The sequence below is a fragment of the Aristolochia californica genome, unplaced genomic scaffold (genome assembly GCF_029961685.1).
Source record: "Aristolochia californica isolate CCGP_79_NKW_82.1479 unplaced genomic scaffold, dmAriCali1.0.hap1 SCAF_13, whole genome shotgun sequence".
Taxonomy (NCBI): domain Eukaryota; kingdom Viridiplantae; phylum Streptophyta; class Magnoliopsida; order Piperales; family Aristolochiaceae; genus Aristolochia; species Aristolochia californica.
Window position 1 is genome coordinate 2,550,759 of NW_027181804.1, and position 18,035 is coordinate 2,568,793.

Here is an 18,035-nt window from a genome sequence, read left to right on the forward strand (position 1 = left end):
TTAAGGTCATGCATCATACAGTATCTATCCTTATAAGTTTTATCATCAAGAATTTGAGAAAAAATGTTTGGCAACCGAATTATCAAAATAATCATTTGTAATGTCTTCGATCTGGTTATATTTATTAGCCTCAATAAAGCCCTATGCCATTTATAAATAGATGATTTCCTTCTTTTGAAACAGGTGGTAGTATATGTGAAGCAACATTTTAGAATTGGATTTAAATAGAGATAGCAAAGCATCATTGCAGGGAGTAGATGATCCTTGGTTTTTGGTAAGTCCAAAATTTGACTTTCTAATAATTTATTTCATTTATCAACTTCAACCGTACCTAACAAGCCATCCAACAGGTTTGTTGTTAATGGTAAACCCTTGCTCTTTCTGATAACTTCCACCTTTTTTCTTTTCCAAGTTAGGATGTTCATCGGTCTTATAACCGCAACCAAACATCTTTTCTTTAACTATAGTCGAACAATCATCATTTGATAAAACCTTTTGTACCCATGTTCCTTGAGGCATCTTCACTTGATGCAATTATATAACGCATGGCCTTAACTTCCCATTATATAAAATGCAACAAGCAAGCAATGATGCAAACTCATAACTCTGTTATTGAACCCTCATTAAATCTTTTTTTTTTTTATCAAATTCACAACGTTCCATTTAACAATTATTTAGTCCTAAAAACTAAGAAAAATAAAACATAATTCACTTGTTCTCCCTTTACTCCCTTTCCACAAACCAAGAAATTTTGTGGCCATTACAACTTAAGTCTTACTTTATTAGTACATTTTCATCAGATTTGGTATTTACAGGTTTACAGCTCTTTCAGCATCCAGCATCCAGCATCCGATGGTGATTCAAAGCAACCCAATAATTTTCGCGAAGATCATGCTGGTAACAGGGGTTGTGCATTCAAAAGTGTGTAATAGTCTATCATGAAATGAAATGTACTATTTCCATATTATGAGAAATAAAGGTTGATTTATAAGAATTGAGTGAGTTTTTTTTTTTCCTTTTTAACCTTTATGAGCTCATCAAGGATAAATCATTTCTCTGTTGAAGACGAGAGAAGTTCGTAGTTCTCCGGTATAACTAGAGTACGAAGCAAAGTCTTATTGATATCATCTTGTTTCTCTGCAATTAACTGCAGGGCCAATTGTTCAATAAAATTCATCTATTCTGTTGCTTATAAATGATCATCAACAAAAACAATCAAAACTATTGATCAGTTACATTACAGGATGAAACTTTCTCCTAAACATATTACATTACAGGATGAAACTTTCTCCTAAACATATTACATATTTGATACACTGACATCAAGGGAGCACTTTTACAAGATAGTAACAGGTGTGACTAACAACTTGCAAGAGAGACTTTGTTCCCTGTTGCACAGAGGACATCTATTGTACTGTGATTATAAAAAATGATATCAACTATTTGAACAAATTAGAATGTGCCCAAAACCTCCAAGTCAATTGGAGCAGTAAGAGAATCTTAATCTAATCGTTTCTTCTTCGAGTGATCAGGATTCTCATCTAACATGACCACGTCATCTTCATCATCATCAATTTCTTCCATCTGATTTGCTAATGTATGCACAGAAGAAACAGTTGAAATGACATCCTTATCAACTGCATTGGATAACTCAGATATTTTTCTCTTACTTCCGACCAGAGACACTTCTGAGGTTGGAACTAATTCTATCTCATCCAAATCCTTTGTCTTCAACACTCTAGCAGCATCTGATGTGCCCTCTTCTCCATTATTTATGGTTTTGTCATCTTTCTCAGCTGGAGGCTGGCTCAAGCCAGCAAAAATCATTTCATCTGGTTCGTTCTCATCAAATTCTTCCCTGAAAGATTTCAAGGCAACAAAAGATACCAAATTTTATTTGTACCTTAAATAATTTATCATTCATAGTATGCTATTTTACAATCTCAGAATTAAAACAATGCTTCAAACATACTGATGTATATTGATTTATACAAGAGAGATTCTACTTGAACATGAGACTAAAACAGCACTACTTTTTTCAGTTGCGGATGGTAAACTCCATAACATGAAGATTTCTTAAAACAAGTTAATGTTTTACTCCATAACAGAAACAAGTTTAAAACAACAAGACCCAAATTGGTACTATGCAATCATGCTTCATTCAGTTAGCTACAAAGAGTAAGAAATAGACTTGAAAATGGAATAGTGAAAAACCAGAAAATCTTAATTAAAACCTACAGATCCTTTATTTTATTTTTTTGTTTTTTTTTACTCCCTTGCATTATCAATGAGATAGGCAGTCCAAAGAAAAAGCAAAGGTAGTAGACATTGCACAGCTAAGAGCAGACGAGGTGGAAAAGAAAAGACCTGTGCTTGATGTTAATGTTGCATGTTAGTTCTTGTTGAAGATCTTCAACATTAACCACAGTCCCACCGGTAACTGCTACTGGAAGTTCAGCTAATGCCTACAAAAATACGAACAAATGATTCTAAGTGGCATTTTGGTACTAAAGAACCCACATGAAACAGAAATGGATTAATATAAAATGCAAGCAGAACTCTATTGATACTTTTTCTAGGTTTGCCTCATAGTTTGCAACCATTGCTTCATCAAGATCATCCCCAACCTCGTAGAGTAAGGTTGAGCCAACCATAATCAAAGGGGAGTTCATGCCAAGCTTCTTTTTAACAACTTTGTCAACAAAGTCCCGCAGCTTTGAGCGATCAGTATTAACCTCCAGTGAAAGGGGTGTCTGTTTCAACCAGATATTGCAAATTACCAATATGCAACATGTTATAGAAATACTCTCAGATTTTGTTAAGATAATATCATTGATACCTCTGAACAGACATAACACGATCTGTTAGGCTCAAATGGCTCCACTGGCATCAGAAGCATTTTCTTCAGAGGATGCTCCACACAATACGTCATTCTGTAAAAAAAGCCTGATTAAATCAGGGACAACTTCTTTTCAAACAAAGATCAGGCCCACGTTAATTGCAGAGAAACAAGATGATATCAATAAAACACCAGTGAGATATGACATTGTAATGTAGGCCAGTAACCACCCCTTGAAGGATCTAGTAATCCAGATACCAGAGGAGCTTTTCAACACATGGTTGGAGTGTCCAAACAATTACTGGAGTAGAAAGTAAAAGAGGCTTGTCAAAAATGAAAAATAGTAATATGCTCCAAATAGGACATAAATTTCAGGCTTTCTTTAACAAGGCCTGGGGGTACAAAATGAGAACTTGAGCCTAGAAGGCCAAAACAAAGTAGCAAAGAAACATTAGATATGAGAAGCTGATGTTAGGCTGCTAAAGGATGTTTACATAGTTTCTCACGATGAAATATGTAAGGTTCTCACGATGAAATATGTAAGGCTGTGGAGATCTTTCATTGTTTTTATGATTGGTAAATTTCCATTTTTGCAATAATAAATGTTGTGGGATCTTTTACACTTTGTAATTTTTTGCCACTGCAAGTTTATGTCTCTAAGTATTTTTTTCTTTACCCTTGATGCTGAATCTCAGGGTGATTTAACCATATGTTTAGATGTGGCACCATCTAGAAGCTAGATTTAGTTCTATTCTGGGAAACCCAGTTGGCTTGTGATAGAATACCTTGAGCACTGACCTAACTGAAAAACACTATTTCAACCATTCAAGCACACTCTGATGGCCCCTTCCAGTTTGCAAAACAATAAATGGGGATATTTAGTAACAATAAGTTCAATACCAAACAGGCGCAAAATGAATAGAAAAAAAAGGGTAACAAAAAGTATTCATCAAGCAAGGGAAGTCTCAGATGCAAAACACTGACAGGCTTACCACTATAAGGGGCAGGCCATTACAGAAAATAAAACATGTGTACCATATGTTAGAGCTGAAGCAGACCAACATAACAGGGCCCTCACCTATACTTATCAGCATCATCTTGAAGCACCTTGATTGCTTCAATCACAATTAAGCCTGCAATTATAGCATTCGTGGTTGCAACAGCATGCACAATATTACCTGCAATCCCCTTAGATTCAAAGAGGCTATGCAGAGGAATACCAAATGAAGCTGCTCTTATGTTTGCAGCAGCAGCAACAAATTCCACAGCTAATTGGTCATCTTTGTCAAAAGTGAGGCTCCCAATTTCCTGGAGATATATGAAAAAGAAAGAAACCAAATAAAGATTCAAGTTTCAAGAATGACAAAAGAAAACAAATAATATACAGAAAGGATCATCATATCAAAGGTATCAGTGAGTAGAACAAAGTCTTGCTCACTGATAACTCCTAGGTTCTGCACAACAATTATAGCTTTGGTATCAGTCTGAAGCTACTAGATCAAACAGAGCAAACTCCCACAGTCATGGCCATGGCCACTGTAAGAAAAAGATACAGAAGAAAGCACGGTTACCAGACCTTTTCTCTCTTCTCAAAGAACAGTTTCAGTGCCTCTAGAAAGACCCGTGTGTTCTCAGAAATGCCCCATACATCCTGTGGATTCTTCAAGCCCAGAAAAGACATTGCTGATATCTGGGAATTTTCAGTCCCACAATTCTGGTCTGCAATTCCATTTTGTTCAGTATGTTTCTGAGGAAGGACATCTTTGACATAAATGGGCTTTGGTCTGTTTCGTTTCTTCCATGTTTCCTCACTAGCTAGGGCTATCTCTATATTGTATCCAAAGACATGATCATATATTCTTCGCCCATATTGGTCAAGATCTTCATCTGATCTTCTTTCAAAGACGTCCTCAGTTTGTTTTGACAAATCAGCAGCATCAGTAGAGCGCACATTGAGATCATTATCCTGATTTCTGTCTCCAAATAACTTTGCAAAGAGAAGGTCCTTGGCCCACACAATGCAGTGAACAAACTGAAGATGAAAATGGAAAAACAAACAAATTGCTTATTCAAACTAACATAAAGGTCATGATAGAACTATTTCAGGACTCCTATAAGAATAGTAATTCTAAACACCCACTCAAGGTTCATTATATACATATTAGACACCCAAGAATCCTCTATTAAGGCCAACAAAATGCAAACTTTGACGTTTCAATATAGAACGCAATCAGCCAATATGCTGAAATGCACTGTGACTCCACAAAATGAACCACCATGATGCTTCTGATGGAAATAAGTCTAACTTAATGTACATAAACAAAAAATTCAAAACCTACCCAAGCGATTACTTAACATGAGCAACAAGTAAAGTAGCAGAAGATTAGAGGGACCTCTTCTCAAGGTACCCATGAAAAAAGAGAGAACGACATACATATTCTTCCTTGACAAGGAAGAAAAAATAATGCAATATAAACAAAATACCATTTTTTTTTTCTTTTGAAATATCTGTCATTTGTAGTTCTTTCGAGAAGTCTTAACTGTTGTGACAATTTTATTTTTATTTACGTTACTTTGCCTGGCAGCAGTCATTCATTACCACTCTTCTTAAGATAACAAGATGAGGCAAAATTATACATCATAAAGGAAAAGATAAAAATTCAAAGATGAAATCTACCAATTATCTGTATGAGAAAATCCAAGAATCCTTCAGTAATATATAGGTCAATTTAATGAAGCTACTAAGCACAAAGGATCCGTGGCCTTATCTGTCAGCTCACAAAATGACAGAAGACTGAAATTTGTTCCCCATTTTACTTGAATGAACTTGAACCAGGAGCCTAAAGCACAGGAGAAAGTATAAGTAAACAAGACTAAACTCCCCTGTTGAAGTTCCATACACAGTGAAAGAATCTCAGGAACTTTTGATGCAAATGGCAAACAGAAAGAATAACGAACAAAAGGATTTCTAGATAGCTGCAGCAAAGTCAAACTGTTCATCTAGTTCACTGACTATGACAATCTGTACAAAACCACCTATTTATTTACTTAAAGAAAGGCCTGAGTTCTTTCAAGAACAATTAGATATAAAAAATGTAAAAAATGTCTTCCTCTATTGTAATCTTGCAAAGAAGGTGTATATGGAGCAACTACCAAAATTTATTGATCAAGGGAGGTAGGTAAAGTCGACAAGTTTTTAAAGTCTACCTATGTTTTAAAGAAGAGTCCAATAGCCTGGTTTGACAACATCCGCAAGGCGGCAATGGAATTTGGATTATGAAGGAATCATGTTGATCACTTTGTGTTTGTCCTATGGGAATCTATAGAAATGTTTAAGTTATAACGTACCAAGGAAGTACTAATTGTTTATGTTGATGATATTGTGTTGTCTGGTAATCACACATAGCGTGTTGAAAAGACAAAGACATATCTAAAAGAAAACTTTCAAACAAAAGATCCAAGTCAACACATTACTTCCTTGGCATTGAAGTAGAGCAAACCCTAGATCACAACAAAAGTACATTATTGACAATGTTGTCAAAGGCAAGGTTGTTGTGTGCAAAGCCCTTATCTACCTATGGAAGCAAACTTTGATCTTCATGATGCATCCACAACTTAATGGTAAAACTAAATACAAAAGAATTGTTGAGAAGTTAGTTTATGCTACTGTTACAAAGCCAAATATTTCATTTGCAATAGGCAGTACCAATCTGTTTATCTTAAACAACCACAGAAGTCTCATTTTATGTATCAAGTACTATGGTACTTAAATGGAGCCCCAAGGAAAGGTCGAAATCGTAAGTCTCACAGCCATCTTCACATTTTTAGTTTCTCTTATGTGACTGTGAGATCAAAGTCAGATAAGAGATTAAACAGTTGTTACTGCAAGTATAGGAGGTAATCTTAGCACAAAAAGAGTAGGAAACATTAGTTGTTGCTTAAAATAGTGCAGAAGCCTAGTACAAAGTTAAGACCATCTCCCCTATCCGCATTTTTGTATTACAATTAACAAGCTCATGGAGATGCGATGTCACGACCTGACAGCTATATTCATTGCTAGTAACTCTGTTTTCTACATGTGGATGAATCATATTGAAGTTGATTGCCACTTTGTACATGATTTTGCGATGTCTAGAGTCATTTCAACACCTTACATGAAGTCAGCAAATCAACATGCTGATGTGGTAATCAAAGCGTTACATTAAAAAAGAGTTTGTCCCTTGTTGTAGCAAGCTGGGTAGTTTGAGATTCATGCTTTATCATTAAGGGAGTATTGAGAGTGATGGCATAGTTGTAATAAGAGTTCTGAGATAGGTTTAATTTATTTTAATTAAGGGTATTTTGGTTATATGACTTAGAAGTGAGAAAAACAAAGAGAAAAGTCAAGGACAACATTGTATTTCAGTCATCCAAATTGTATTACCATGTATTTAGAGAAGATGGTCATATAGAGACCCTAAGCTTGTGCTTTTCCTCTTGACACAAACTGATTCTTCTCTGGTTCTTCCATCTTCTCTTCTCTCATCTCTGCTAAATCATAAATCATAATCTCTTATTCTCTACAGGAACGCTCTACTAATTGTTTATGCACTTCTCTCAATAAAGCTCATCAGTTTCAAAAAAAACAAAAAAAAAATGTCGGTCAGAACAAATTTTTCCCACTGCCTTCCATTCAATTGGCAATGCCAAGTGTTGCTTTAAAGGAAACCTTCCAATTAGAGTGGCCGTTACAAATGCCATTCAGCCAAAGACGAATCCACCTCAACAAAATTTTCCCATAGTGTTGGCTTTTGAAGTATCTTGACCTGAATACCATGATAATACATATCATCTTTTTTATGAATGGCATGGATTTGCTAATGAAGAACGTGCTGCCAAACCTCCAAGATTTATGTGATCAAATCCATCAATGTTTAGTAGTGAGTGATCGTTTCCTTATATTGTGTTAGGACCAGCCCTAGACTGTGATCTGCTAAACCTATGAGATCGGAGTTCCAACTTAATATAGGACCAGAAAGGGTCACAAGCCAGATCCAGCCTACTCATACTTTTGTGATTTGTGGATTGTGCCTGTGGCTCAATGTCCACATGGGAGGGTAATCTGAGGTCTTGGGTTCAGATCTTACTGGGGAAAAAGGGTGCACTGTGCATGTAATCAAACATATAACATTTTTGTAGGAAACCATGATGACCTCGGCATGACATGAGATACAGAAGATTCATGACATACAGCCAAAAACCCAACCAGACGGCCTCAACCATGACCAATAATCCACAAAATTAAAAGATAGATGACAGAACAAAACCTAATCCAAGGTAGAAAAGAAGCCTCACAGAATCAACATCTGCAGGAAGGTTCTAGCCTTTAGCAACAAATTTCATGTTCAGAAACCAATAAAACAAATCAAGCTATGAGAAAACCATCTAAAGCTCAATCACTTGATCTGTGCCACAGGACTCTTTAAATCAAATCTTACATAAATATATTTAAACACATAAATATATTTAAACACCTAGCCAAATTGAGGAAAGATGAGATTGATCATTAAGCTTAAATACTAAGCAATTTTACAACACCCAAAATAGAGCTAATTAAAAAAATTATCAGAAATCAATAACAATTAAAAGTTGTTAGCAAATACTTCTAAATTAAGAAAGATTTCACCACTGTTAGATGGACAAGCATTACCTTTCACATTTAATAATGGCAATTACATAGATAGCAAAGTTTAGGTCAGCATTCTCAAATTCTGACAAATGCTTACCAACTTATTTTTTGAAAGACTTACCAACTTGTTCATTCCCTTAATAGTCAACACACCTGTCCATTTGACAATTGGAGATTATACAATATAATGGAGACTGAATGATTCAAAGCATTAACAGAAAAACATTTCAAAGAAAAATTATAAATAAATGCAGGTCAGAAACATGACAACTCAGTAGGAAATCTTAAAAATAAAAAGTTTAAATATAAGAAGAAAAACATAACAATAACCTTGGATGGAGTACTTGTGATGGTGCAGACAGGGTATGTCTTTGGGGCAGGCTTGGGCTGGCACTCATAGCATTCTGTCTTACCCTTCACATGTACAGTGACCTGCTCCTCACAAACCAAAAAATAATAATAATAATAATAATAATAATAATAATAATCAGCTCATGTTCCTAAAGAAATAAAAACAATTATCATTAGAATAACTTAAACAAATAAGTGCATTCCACTAAGATGGGGAACTAATCAATTTAGATAGCAACAATCTCCGAAGGAGTGGCAACACCAACCCGAGCATCCTTTGCCTGCTATGTAGTACCAAGGAGGAATCGGTAAGTCATCTCCTACTTCATTGCTCTTTTGCCTAGCAGATTTAGACCCCCCAATTCAGTCATATTGGGCTTCAGCTTTGTTTGCTTTTGGATCTTAATGCCACTAGTCGGATGATGTTAGGGATTAATATCCCTAAATTGGGTAAAATGCTACTTTCAGCGAGTGCTGTTTTTATTCCTTAGTGCCTATGGAAAGAGAGGAATAAAGAAGATTTAACTGCAAATTTGGGTGTAGAGGAGATTACTAGCAGTATCATTGGGCAGATTTCTTTTTGGCTTCATACAAGAAAGGAATTTGACTCCTTAAGAGATACTTCTCTCCACAACAACTGGGGTGTCATGGCACAAACGTCCATCCCCACTAAGACCCCTACTTTACAAGAATGGCAACCGCCTCTGTTGGGTCTTCGCAAACTCAATTTTCTCTTGAAAATCCGAGAAAAGCTGGATTTGGATTAATTCGTGAATCGGAGGGCACGCCCCTTATCACATACTTAGGCCCATTAGGAATTTCTAACTCCACTTTAGCTGAGCTGTATGTACTTCTTCAGGGCCTCATCATCTACCGGAACCACCTCAGTGGTCACTCTTGGTCGAGGAAGACTCAAAAGTTGTAGTTGATTGGTGCTCATCGTATTCTTTCCCAGCTTGACGCCACTTGTATGTCTTTTTTGAGATTATGGATATTATTTCTCTCCTCGTTTGTAGTTGGCCTCACATTCCTAGATCAAATTGCAGATTGCTTGCTAAACAAAGAGCCTCCCTCTAGTCCCTTGTTGTAAAGAGGTGCTCTCCTGATCTGTTTTGTGTTCTTGTTGCAATAAAATATCACCTTTCTTAAAAGAATCAATTTAGATAGCAAAATTACATAATAATTTACACAAATCAATATTTTATAGTTTAATATTAATGAAGAAGGTTTACTCAAAAAAAATATTAATGAAGAAGGTAATCCAGGTCATGCGAGCTATGGGGGAGACTTTTGCCTTCACGAATGGTTGGTGATAGCTTCATAAGCAGGGAATTGTAAGATAACAAATATCCTTAGAACAACTTAAACAAATAAATGCATCCCACTAAGATAGGAAACTAATCAATTTCGACAGCTACCTTACAAAATAATTTAAACAAATCAATAAGTTACATTTTAATATCAATGCAGAAGGGCACCCAAGTCCTGCAGGCTATGAAGGAGGCTTTTGCCTTCATGATGGATTGGTGATAGCTTCATATGCAGGACCTCCGGGTATATCAGACTCCACTACTGCTGTCTTTTAAGGAAACATTGGCCCAATCAAAGTTATCCGTTATTAACCCAAAATAAAAAGAGTGATGCTTGTAAAATCTGAGCTCCAATTGTTAATCCAGTAAGGAGATGTATACAAGCCAATAGAACCCATAAATATAAAGCTCAAATTAAGCCAAGTTTGTATTGTTATTACTCACCAATAACAGAATGACTTTTGGCCATTGAGTGTTCGTTTAGTTTCAGATCAATGGTTCAGAACAAATGATATTAACCAGAGATCCACCAAACAAAAATTGCTCTTGCTCTTACTGTGAAAAGCCGAAAAATAATATTTTAATAACTATGGTGATCACCGGAAGAATGACACTGGAGGAAGTCATAATTTCTGAATAAAAAACAACGATGGTAGAGAAAAGGCACCACAGAGATTTACTTTGTTTTTTCTTTAATATGGTGTTTTGTTCATTTTAATAGTACATAAGGAGGCTTCTTGAAGAATTTTATGGAGCTTGATAGCAAATGAACTTTTCTAGAATGAAATTCTTTAATCAGTTGAGAAACCAAAAAAAAAAACTTGTTTACGTGGCGGCTAACATGGGTTTGCTTCAAATGAATAAAACTATCATCATTCAAAGAAATAAAACTATCGTGATGAATCATCATTCAAAAAAATAAGAAAAACACACTTAACACGTTAAGCATCTTATGAATAAAGGAGAAGTTCATCTATTCAAATAAAAGAAATGCAGAATTCAAAATGTGACCATAACCATTTAATGTTTCCTATCCTCCATTTTCTATTTGGCCATGGAGCTTGGCTGGCTGACCCCTACTAGTCATTTACCGGCTTTTAATGTTCCCGTCCTCGGTGTGTTCAGAGGTCACAATGGAGACCCTATTCTTTTTTATGTTGGACCGATGGACATTGCCGATTCTAATACTGCTGAAGTTAGTGCTCTGCTGTTAGGCCTCCAAATCTTCAGGGATCGTCTCCATGACAAGTTAATTATTGAAGACGACTCAAAGATGGTTATTAGTTGGTGTTCCAAGGACAGCCTCTCCCTTGGCGCCACTGGCCAATCACTGATAGTATTGCTGACATTGTATCTTTTACACATTGTAATTGGAATCTCATTCCTAGATCAGCCAACTTTTTGGCTGATAAATTGGCAGAATTCGGAACTTCCTAGTAATCTCTCATTGTTTGGGAAGGATTCCATCCTTTGTAATATGCTCTTTTGAGTTTTTGTCTTAATAAAAATCAGCATCATTTAAAAATAAAATAAAAAATGTTCCCATCCTCCAGTATGCGGACGAATCTTTGGGATTGGCAACATGGAAGGAGCTAGAAGGATCAAAGCGGTTTTGGACCTTTTTGAATTACATCCGGGCAAAAAGTTAATTTGGGAAAAACTTCTTTGATGGGTTTCAACATTAACTTCGAACTGATCTCTGATATGGCGAGTCTTTTTGGTTGTTATGCCTCCAGCATTCCGACCACTTACCTCAAGCTCTCTCTATTCAACGGACGCATCAATAGGGGCCTTTGGACTTCGGTGGTAGAGAAGCTTGAAGTTCGCTTTGCGACTTGGAAGGGTCGATTTCTCAGCAAGGCAGGTAGACTTACCCTCCTAAAATCTTGAATTGCCGGTATTCCAAATTACTTCCCATCTTTCCTACCCTGCCCCGCCCCCATTTGTAAAGCATGGACAGAATCAAAAGAAGGTTCCTCTGGAGGGGCTCATGTGATACCTTTAAATACCATCTGGTCAGTTGGGTAGAAGTTTGTATCCCCAATTATTTAAGGGTTTGGGTATCCGGAAATATAAAGACATGAATCAGGCATTGCTTTTGAAGTGGATTTGGAATTTCAAAACCATCTCTTTCAATCGCTGGAAGGAAATGGTCGTTTCCAAACTCGGATGCTCCTCTCCTTGGTGGATTTCGGGAGGTATCAAAAGATTCCTATCGCTGATTTAGAGATCCATCTACCTTCTTCTTCTGACCTTCTCCCCAAGCATCAGATTCTATGCGGGTAACAGGCAATCTTTAAAATTATGTGGAGATTGGAGGGCAGGGAAGGAACCTTACTAGAGTTCTTTCAACAATCTATTTCAGCTTTCTTTTCGTCGACAGATTTCGGTGGTTGAGGCTTTTGAAGGTGGTGGGTGGAACCTCCACCCCAAGAGGGGTATGTCTAATACTGAGGCCTTGGATGCATGTCATCTAATGGAATTTATTCAATCTTTTCGATTGTGGTCTCTATCGTAGGATAAGCAAATTTGGTGGCCTAATAAGAGTGGTGTATTCTCAGTGGCTTCTGCTTACGAATACATCAAAGGATGGCACTCCCATCGAGTGGAACACGAGGTAAATTTTATGTGGCGCCTTTGTGCCCCACCCGAAATAAAATTCTTTATGTGGAGAGCATGCCTCAATAAAATCCTCACGGCGGATATGCTTAGATAGAGAGGCCACCCCTCTATTGATCTCCTTTGTCCTTTCAGCAATTCGGAGGAGGAATCAACTAGCCATATCCTCTTGCAGTGCTCCTTCTCGTGGCTCGTGTGGACCTCCATTCTTTTCAAGGTCGGAATCCAATTTTGTCTGGCGGAGGATCTAATTACTTCCAGTAGAATGCTCATTGGTGCTACTCTTCCCGGGATGGGAAAGTTGATTCTATGTGCCTTTACTGCCTTCATTCCGTGGGGTCTTTGGAATGAACGTAAATGCAGACACTTCGATGCTAAGTGTGAATCCTCGAAGAGAGTAGTTGATCTTATCTTAGGGCACATTTCCTCTTGGCTGCTTACCAAGAAGGCTTTTTTCCCTTTCGTGGGCTCTTCTATTCGAGATAATTGGAATTGTTTGGCTCACTTACGTATCAGAATCAAGTCCCCTATTGTGAAGGAATGGACCCCTCCGAGACTAGTCTCCTCAAGCTAAATTTAGATGGCTCTTCATTTGGTAATCTCGGGATTGCAGGCTTCAGGGGAGTTATTACTGACTCCTCCTCAGGCAATCGGTGTTTCTACTATGCGGCCCCCTTGGGAATTTCGGATTCAACAACGGCTGAATTATATGGTCTCCTTAACAAGCTTCTTATATTTAAGGACAACTGTGAGGGCAGTTCAGCACCCACCCCCACACCACCCCCCCCCCGTGGCCCCACTGGTATTGTTCCCTGGAGATTACGGATATTGTTTCCCACTTTAGTTGTATTTGGACTCGTATTCCGAGATCCACTAATTCGGCAAATGATGTGCTTGCCAAGCAGGGAGCAACCCTTCAATCCCTTGTTGTTAGGAATTTGCTCCACTGAATTTTGCATTTAGTTTCGTTTTTCTATGTTAATATATTCACCTTTTTCTCAAAAAAAAAAAAAAAAAACATAAAATTTTTCCTTAAAGATTTTATCACATTCATAAAGGTTTCTTCTACTATAATAAGGGACCTGTCAGAATTCGTATAGCTCAATAAAGCCATATCCACGACTTAAACCTCATCAGCCAACTCTTCTTTGACTAGAGGGGCGGAAGCATGTTTAGAATTGCAGTACAGGAAAATATCTACTGGAATACAGTTTTCTAGAATACATATTTCCATGATACAAAATTCAGTAATTTTTTTTTAAATGTTGATTTGCTTTAATTTAAAGAACGAAAAAATTACAGCTTCAGAGAGAGCCTTATAGCCCTAGAGGTAGAGGGGGAAGACAACTCAAGCCTCGGTAACAAGGAGAGGAGATAACCTGATATGATTTGACACATGGGAGACTCCCTCTTTTACCAGGGACTCCATACAAAGTTTACTACCTGAGTACTTGATGCCATGAAATAGATAAAAGAGCTGATTTCTATAATTTCATAAAATACAGAATACTAGATAGTGTATTTTTTGGAGTAATTCATATTTTCATACATCAAAATTAGTATTCTTTGTAAACAGTAAGTAATTAATGTTAATGGTAAAGTTTCACTTTAGATGATAAGAATGAATTTTTTGCTTACAAGGGTATTACTGTTCTTTCATACACAATAGAACTGATACAAAATGTATGGAAATAGGTTAAATGGATATATTCATAAACTTATTAAAAAACTAAAGACAGTTTAAATGGGATATTCATTATTTTTAGTAACAATATGGAAATATATGATAAAAGGATATTTACATTATTCTAAGACCAGAAAAAAGTAGGCCAAAAATGGTGTTTCTCCCTTTCAAATTTAAAAAAAAAAAAGCATATTTTTGTTCTATATATGCACGAGAAAATAGATGAAAAAAGCAATTTCCATTTTTAGTAGTAGATATTTCTATCATTCAATACAACATGTATTAAAAGTATGTTTAAAAAGGTATTTTTTGTCATTTTGTATGAGAATGATGAAAAGAAAAATTAGTCCCAAGGGCAGTTTTGTCAAAATTCTATAAAATAAGGTACAACAAAACCTTCATAATTTGTGTAAAGAAGCACAAAATATTAGAGAGGTAAAATAATAACATGTTTTCTTCCCCTTCTAAAATTCTAATTTCAATCTCATAGAGTGAAAATAGGAACCCAGAACTATAGGAAAGAATGTTTCTCTAGTAATTCCACTAATAAGATTACACTAACTTTAGAATTATTGTCCAACTAAAATGTTATTTATGAAATCCAATTTGCCTCCTGAACAGGAAAAAAAATTAGAATGTAATTTTTTGACAGACCAAAATGAAACACGGTTAACACCCTGCCCCACTCAAAAAAAAGGGAGAAAAATCAACCTTTTTTTAGGAAAAAAAAAATCAACTAATTTTATAGATGTGTGAGACACAACATTAACTATGGCAAGGCAGAATAAATGAAATTAGAAATTGTCAGTTCCACATTGATTCAGACATCCGATGTAGGAGATGAATACACTTTTTGCTCTCCTCTTGAAAAGTTGAACATTTTTTTTTTATTTAACTGGTAAAGTTGAACATCACTGTGATATCAAAGCCTTGGTCCAACAATGTAAGGGCTAAACATCGTTACAAAAAAACATAGAAAATATAGAACTAAAGAGAAACAACCAGAAAAAAACCTGTCCCAAGAAGCCAGTGGTCCCACTTTCAACCAAAGGGACATCAGCAGCCAAGCAAAGACGGTTCACATGTCGTCTAGCATCCAAATTGTCAAGGCCATTCAAAACCACGCTGAATTGCTTAAAAAATTCAACATTGAAGTCAGGGTCTTTGACATTAGCATGGTATGCAGTGATGTTTATGTGGGGCCTAAATTTCAATACAGCATCTCGAGCAACCTGGATAAAAACATTGTATTTATTAACAAAGCCTACTTAATACTGAAGCAAAAGGCATGATACAGTATGACAGGATTCACTTACTTTTGCCTTCGATTGTCCTACATGGGATTGGCGAAATAAAAACTGTCTATTTAGGTTACTCACTTCTATTGTGTCCATGTCAATCTGCAGAAATAAGCACGAAATCAGACTTGAAAATAACGTGGAAGCTTTACCAATGCAAAGAATACATTTTATTCCATGAAGCTTAAGTGTCAGAAATCCAATCATAACCAGAATTTCAAATGGCTAAATAAACACTGGTAGTTACAAACCCTTGCCATAGTCATTTTGAAAAATAAAATAAAATAAAAAAGCCTGTTTAACAAGTTTCTGAAATATCTTCAATAAACGAAGTGAGAGTCTGGATGAAACACCCAATTTTCTCGAACGCTGATAAGCAGTGACGAACTTATATAAAGCTGAACGGGAAGAAAAAAAACTTACTAATAAACCGATATGCAAAATAAGCAACTTCGTATCCATCAAAAAACATATGAGAATAAAAAATTCAAAACACCGAAAAGGACAGACTAAATTAAACCAAAAAAAATCTTTTTATTACGGAAGGACCTCAAAACATAACGAAATTACTTCAAAAAGGACCACTTCACTCACGATATGGATATCTTGAAACCCGGAGAGAGCAAGAGTCTTGAGAAGCTCGCAACCAATGCCTCCTGCGCCAACCATGAGCACTTTTGCGCCCTGTAAAAACAGTTCATAAAAAAAATACCATCAAATTCACTGCAATTGGCAGCAAAGCATGAGTGAGAGACAATGACGAAAAGAGAAAAGAAAAGGGAGCGCACCTTGATTACTTCTAACTCCTTCCCGGACGCCATTACTGCAAGCAGAAGCAGCAACAGATAAAAGAAGGTAGAAATCAAAAACGGGTTTTGCTGTGGGAATAAAGGAGGAAGAGAATCTCGAGAGTTGCCCTTGTTCTCCCAGAGGAAAGAGCGCCAAAAAACATCCCTTCTCCTTCCATTTCCTTACAAATAAAGACCGAGCAGTCAGCTAAGAAAAAGAGGGGGACGTATTTTTCTCTGACATTACCGTGAGACGCGTCTCACAATTGAAATTGCTGCATGATAGTCTAGTGTGCCAGCACCATTCTTGACCATTAGATTTCTATGATCCGGTGGGCCCTTGGATGGCATCTTAAAGCTGATAAGAGGCATGCGAGAATTTTGAAGTTAAGCTTCTTATTTCCTTACAAGTGAGTTTCTTGAATATCCAAATAAGGGAGAGAACAAAAGAAGAATTTTTCAACATAAAGAAATATTGAAAACCGATAATTTTTTTCTCTACAAGGTGAAGTAGACGACTTCAGCTTGAGGGGGAAGGTTGAAAAAACAGAAATGAAAGAATCTTATGTGATTCTCACAGAAAAAAAAAATATGAGTCTTATAAGAAATAGTATTATAAAAGGAGGTCTTTTACTGTTTTGTTTACTTTGGTTCTTCTTAGGAGTTTTATTTACAAGCATTGCCATATTCAAGTACTAATTTTAAATATTTAATGTTTAATTAAAATCATTATGCATGGGTTTCATTTCTACGTAATTTTGTCCATGAAGGACGACCTCTTAGAACGACAAAGCCATGGTTTTTGTGGCTCTGGCTTCTACATAGCCATCTTAAATTCATTCTCCAACAAACATGATCATCTAGAATCCCATAAACGAAACAAAAGATTGCAATCTCAACACGACGTCCGCGAAGAGACAGGAAGAAGGAAGAGGCAGTTTCGGGGTTTTCAGTAATGGCCGGACGTTCTTCTCGGAATTAGTTGCAGAAACTGCTCTCTTCCTCTCTTTAAATACCTTAGTTTCCTCTCTCCAATATCCAACCAATCCACTTCTCTCCCCTAAACTGTCTTCTACTCTGCAATTTTCTCTTCTCTGAGTCACGGTTGTGGCTGCCGGTGGGGTGTCGTCATGACTGACTCTCTTTGCGTTCTTCCACAGCTTTCTTGAACGGCATCTCTCCCGGCTTTCTCGGCTTTCTCGAGGTCATTTTGCTGTTCAACAAAGCTGTGGAAAAACGTAGGTAGAGGCTGATCCAAACTATCGATTAATTTCCTTTCTCTGCTTCTCTCATTTCGTCATTTGAAGGTCTGGGTAGTGACTAACATATTAGCAATTATCTGTTCTTTATCGTGCTATTTCGTTTCTGGGATTTCTGGTTTCTTTAAACTTCTAATTTTTCTTTTAAAATACTTTATAAAAGACTCACCTACGCTTACGCGTTAGATTCAAGAGCTAGCATCTCCTTCCATACTGGTA

General features: G+C 36.5%; 1 protein-coding gene across 1 annotated transcript; it reads right to left on the reverse strand.

Annotated features, from left to right (window-relative positions):
• Nucleotides 1-1,162: 1,162 nt before the first annotated feature.
• Nucleotides 1,163-16,714, reverse strand: LOC137947981 (SUMO-activating enzyme subunit 2-like). The gene is made up of 11 exons (XM_068793861.1): nucleotides 16,558-16,714; nucleotides 16,364-16,453; nucleotides 15,788-15,871; nucleotides 15,485-15,703; nucleotides 8,838-8,939; nucleotides 4,416-4,871; nucleotides 3,918-4,147; nucleotides 2,840-2,933; nucleotides 2,571-2,753; nucleotides 2,368-2,465; nucleotides 1,163-1,858 (listed from the first exon to the last, which is right to left on the reverse strand). Exons 1-11 carry the CDS (start codon nucleotides 16,588-16,590, stop codon nucleotides 1,501-1,503), a joined length of 1,947 nt encoding a protein of 648 aa, XP_068649962.1. The 5' UTR covers nucleotides 16,591-16,714; the 3' UTR covers nucleotides 1,163-1,500.
• Between the last annotated feature and the right edge of the window lie 1,321 nt (nucleotides 16,715-18,035).

Coding starts and splice junctions, on each gene's coding strand:
- LOC137947981 (XM_068793861.1), bottom strand. CDS start 16,590: ATGGCGTCCGGGAAGGAGTTAGAAGTAATCAAG. Junction 15,872..16,363: donor GGTTTCAAGATATCCATATC/GTGAGTGAAGTG, acceptor TTATTTCTGCAG/ATTGACATGGACACAATAGA. Junction 4,148..4,415: donor TCTTTGAGAAGAGAGAAAAG/GTCTGGTAACCG, acceptor ATATATCTCCAG/GAAATTGGGAGCCTCACTTT.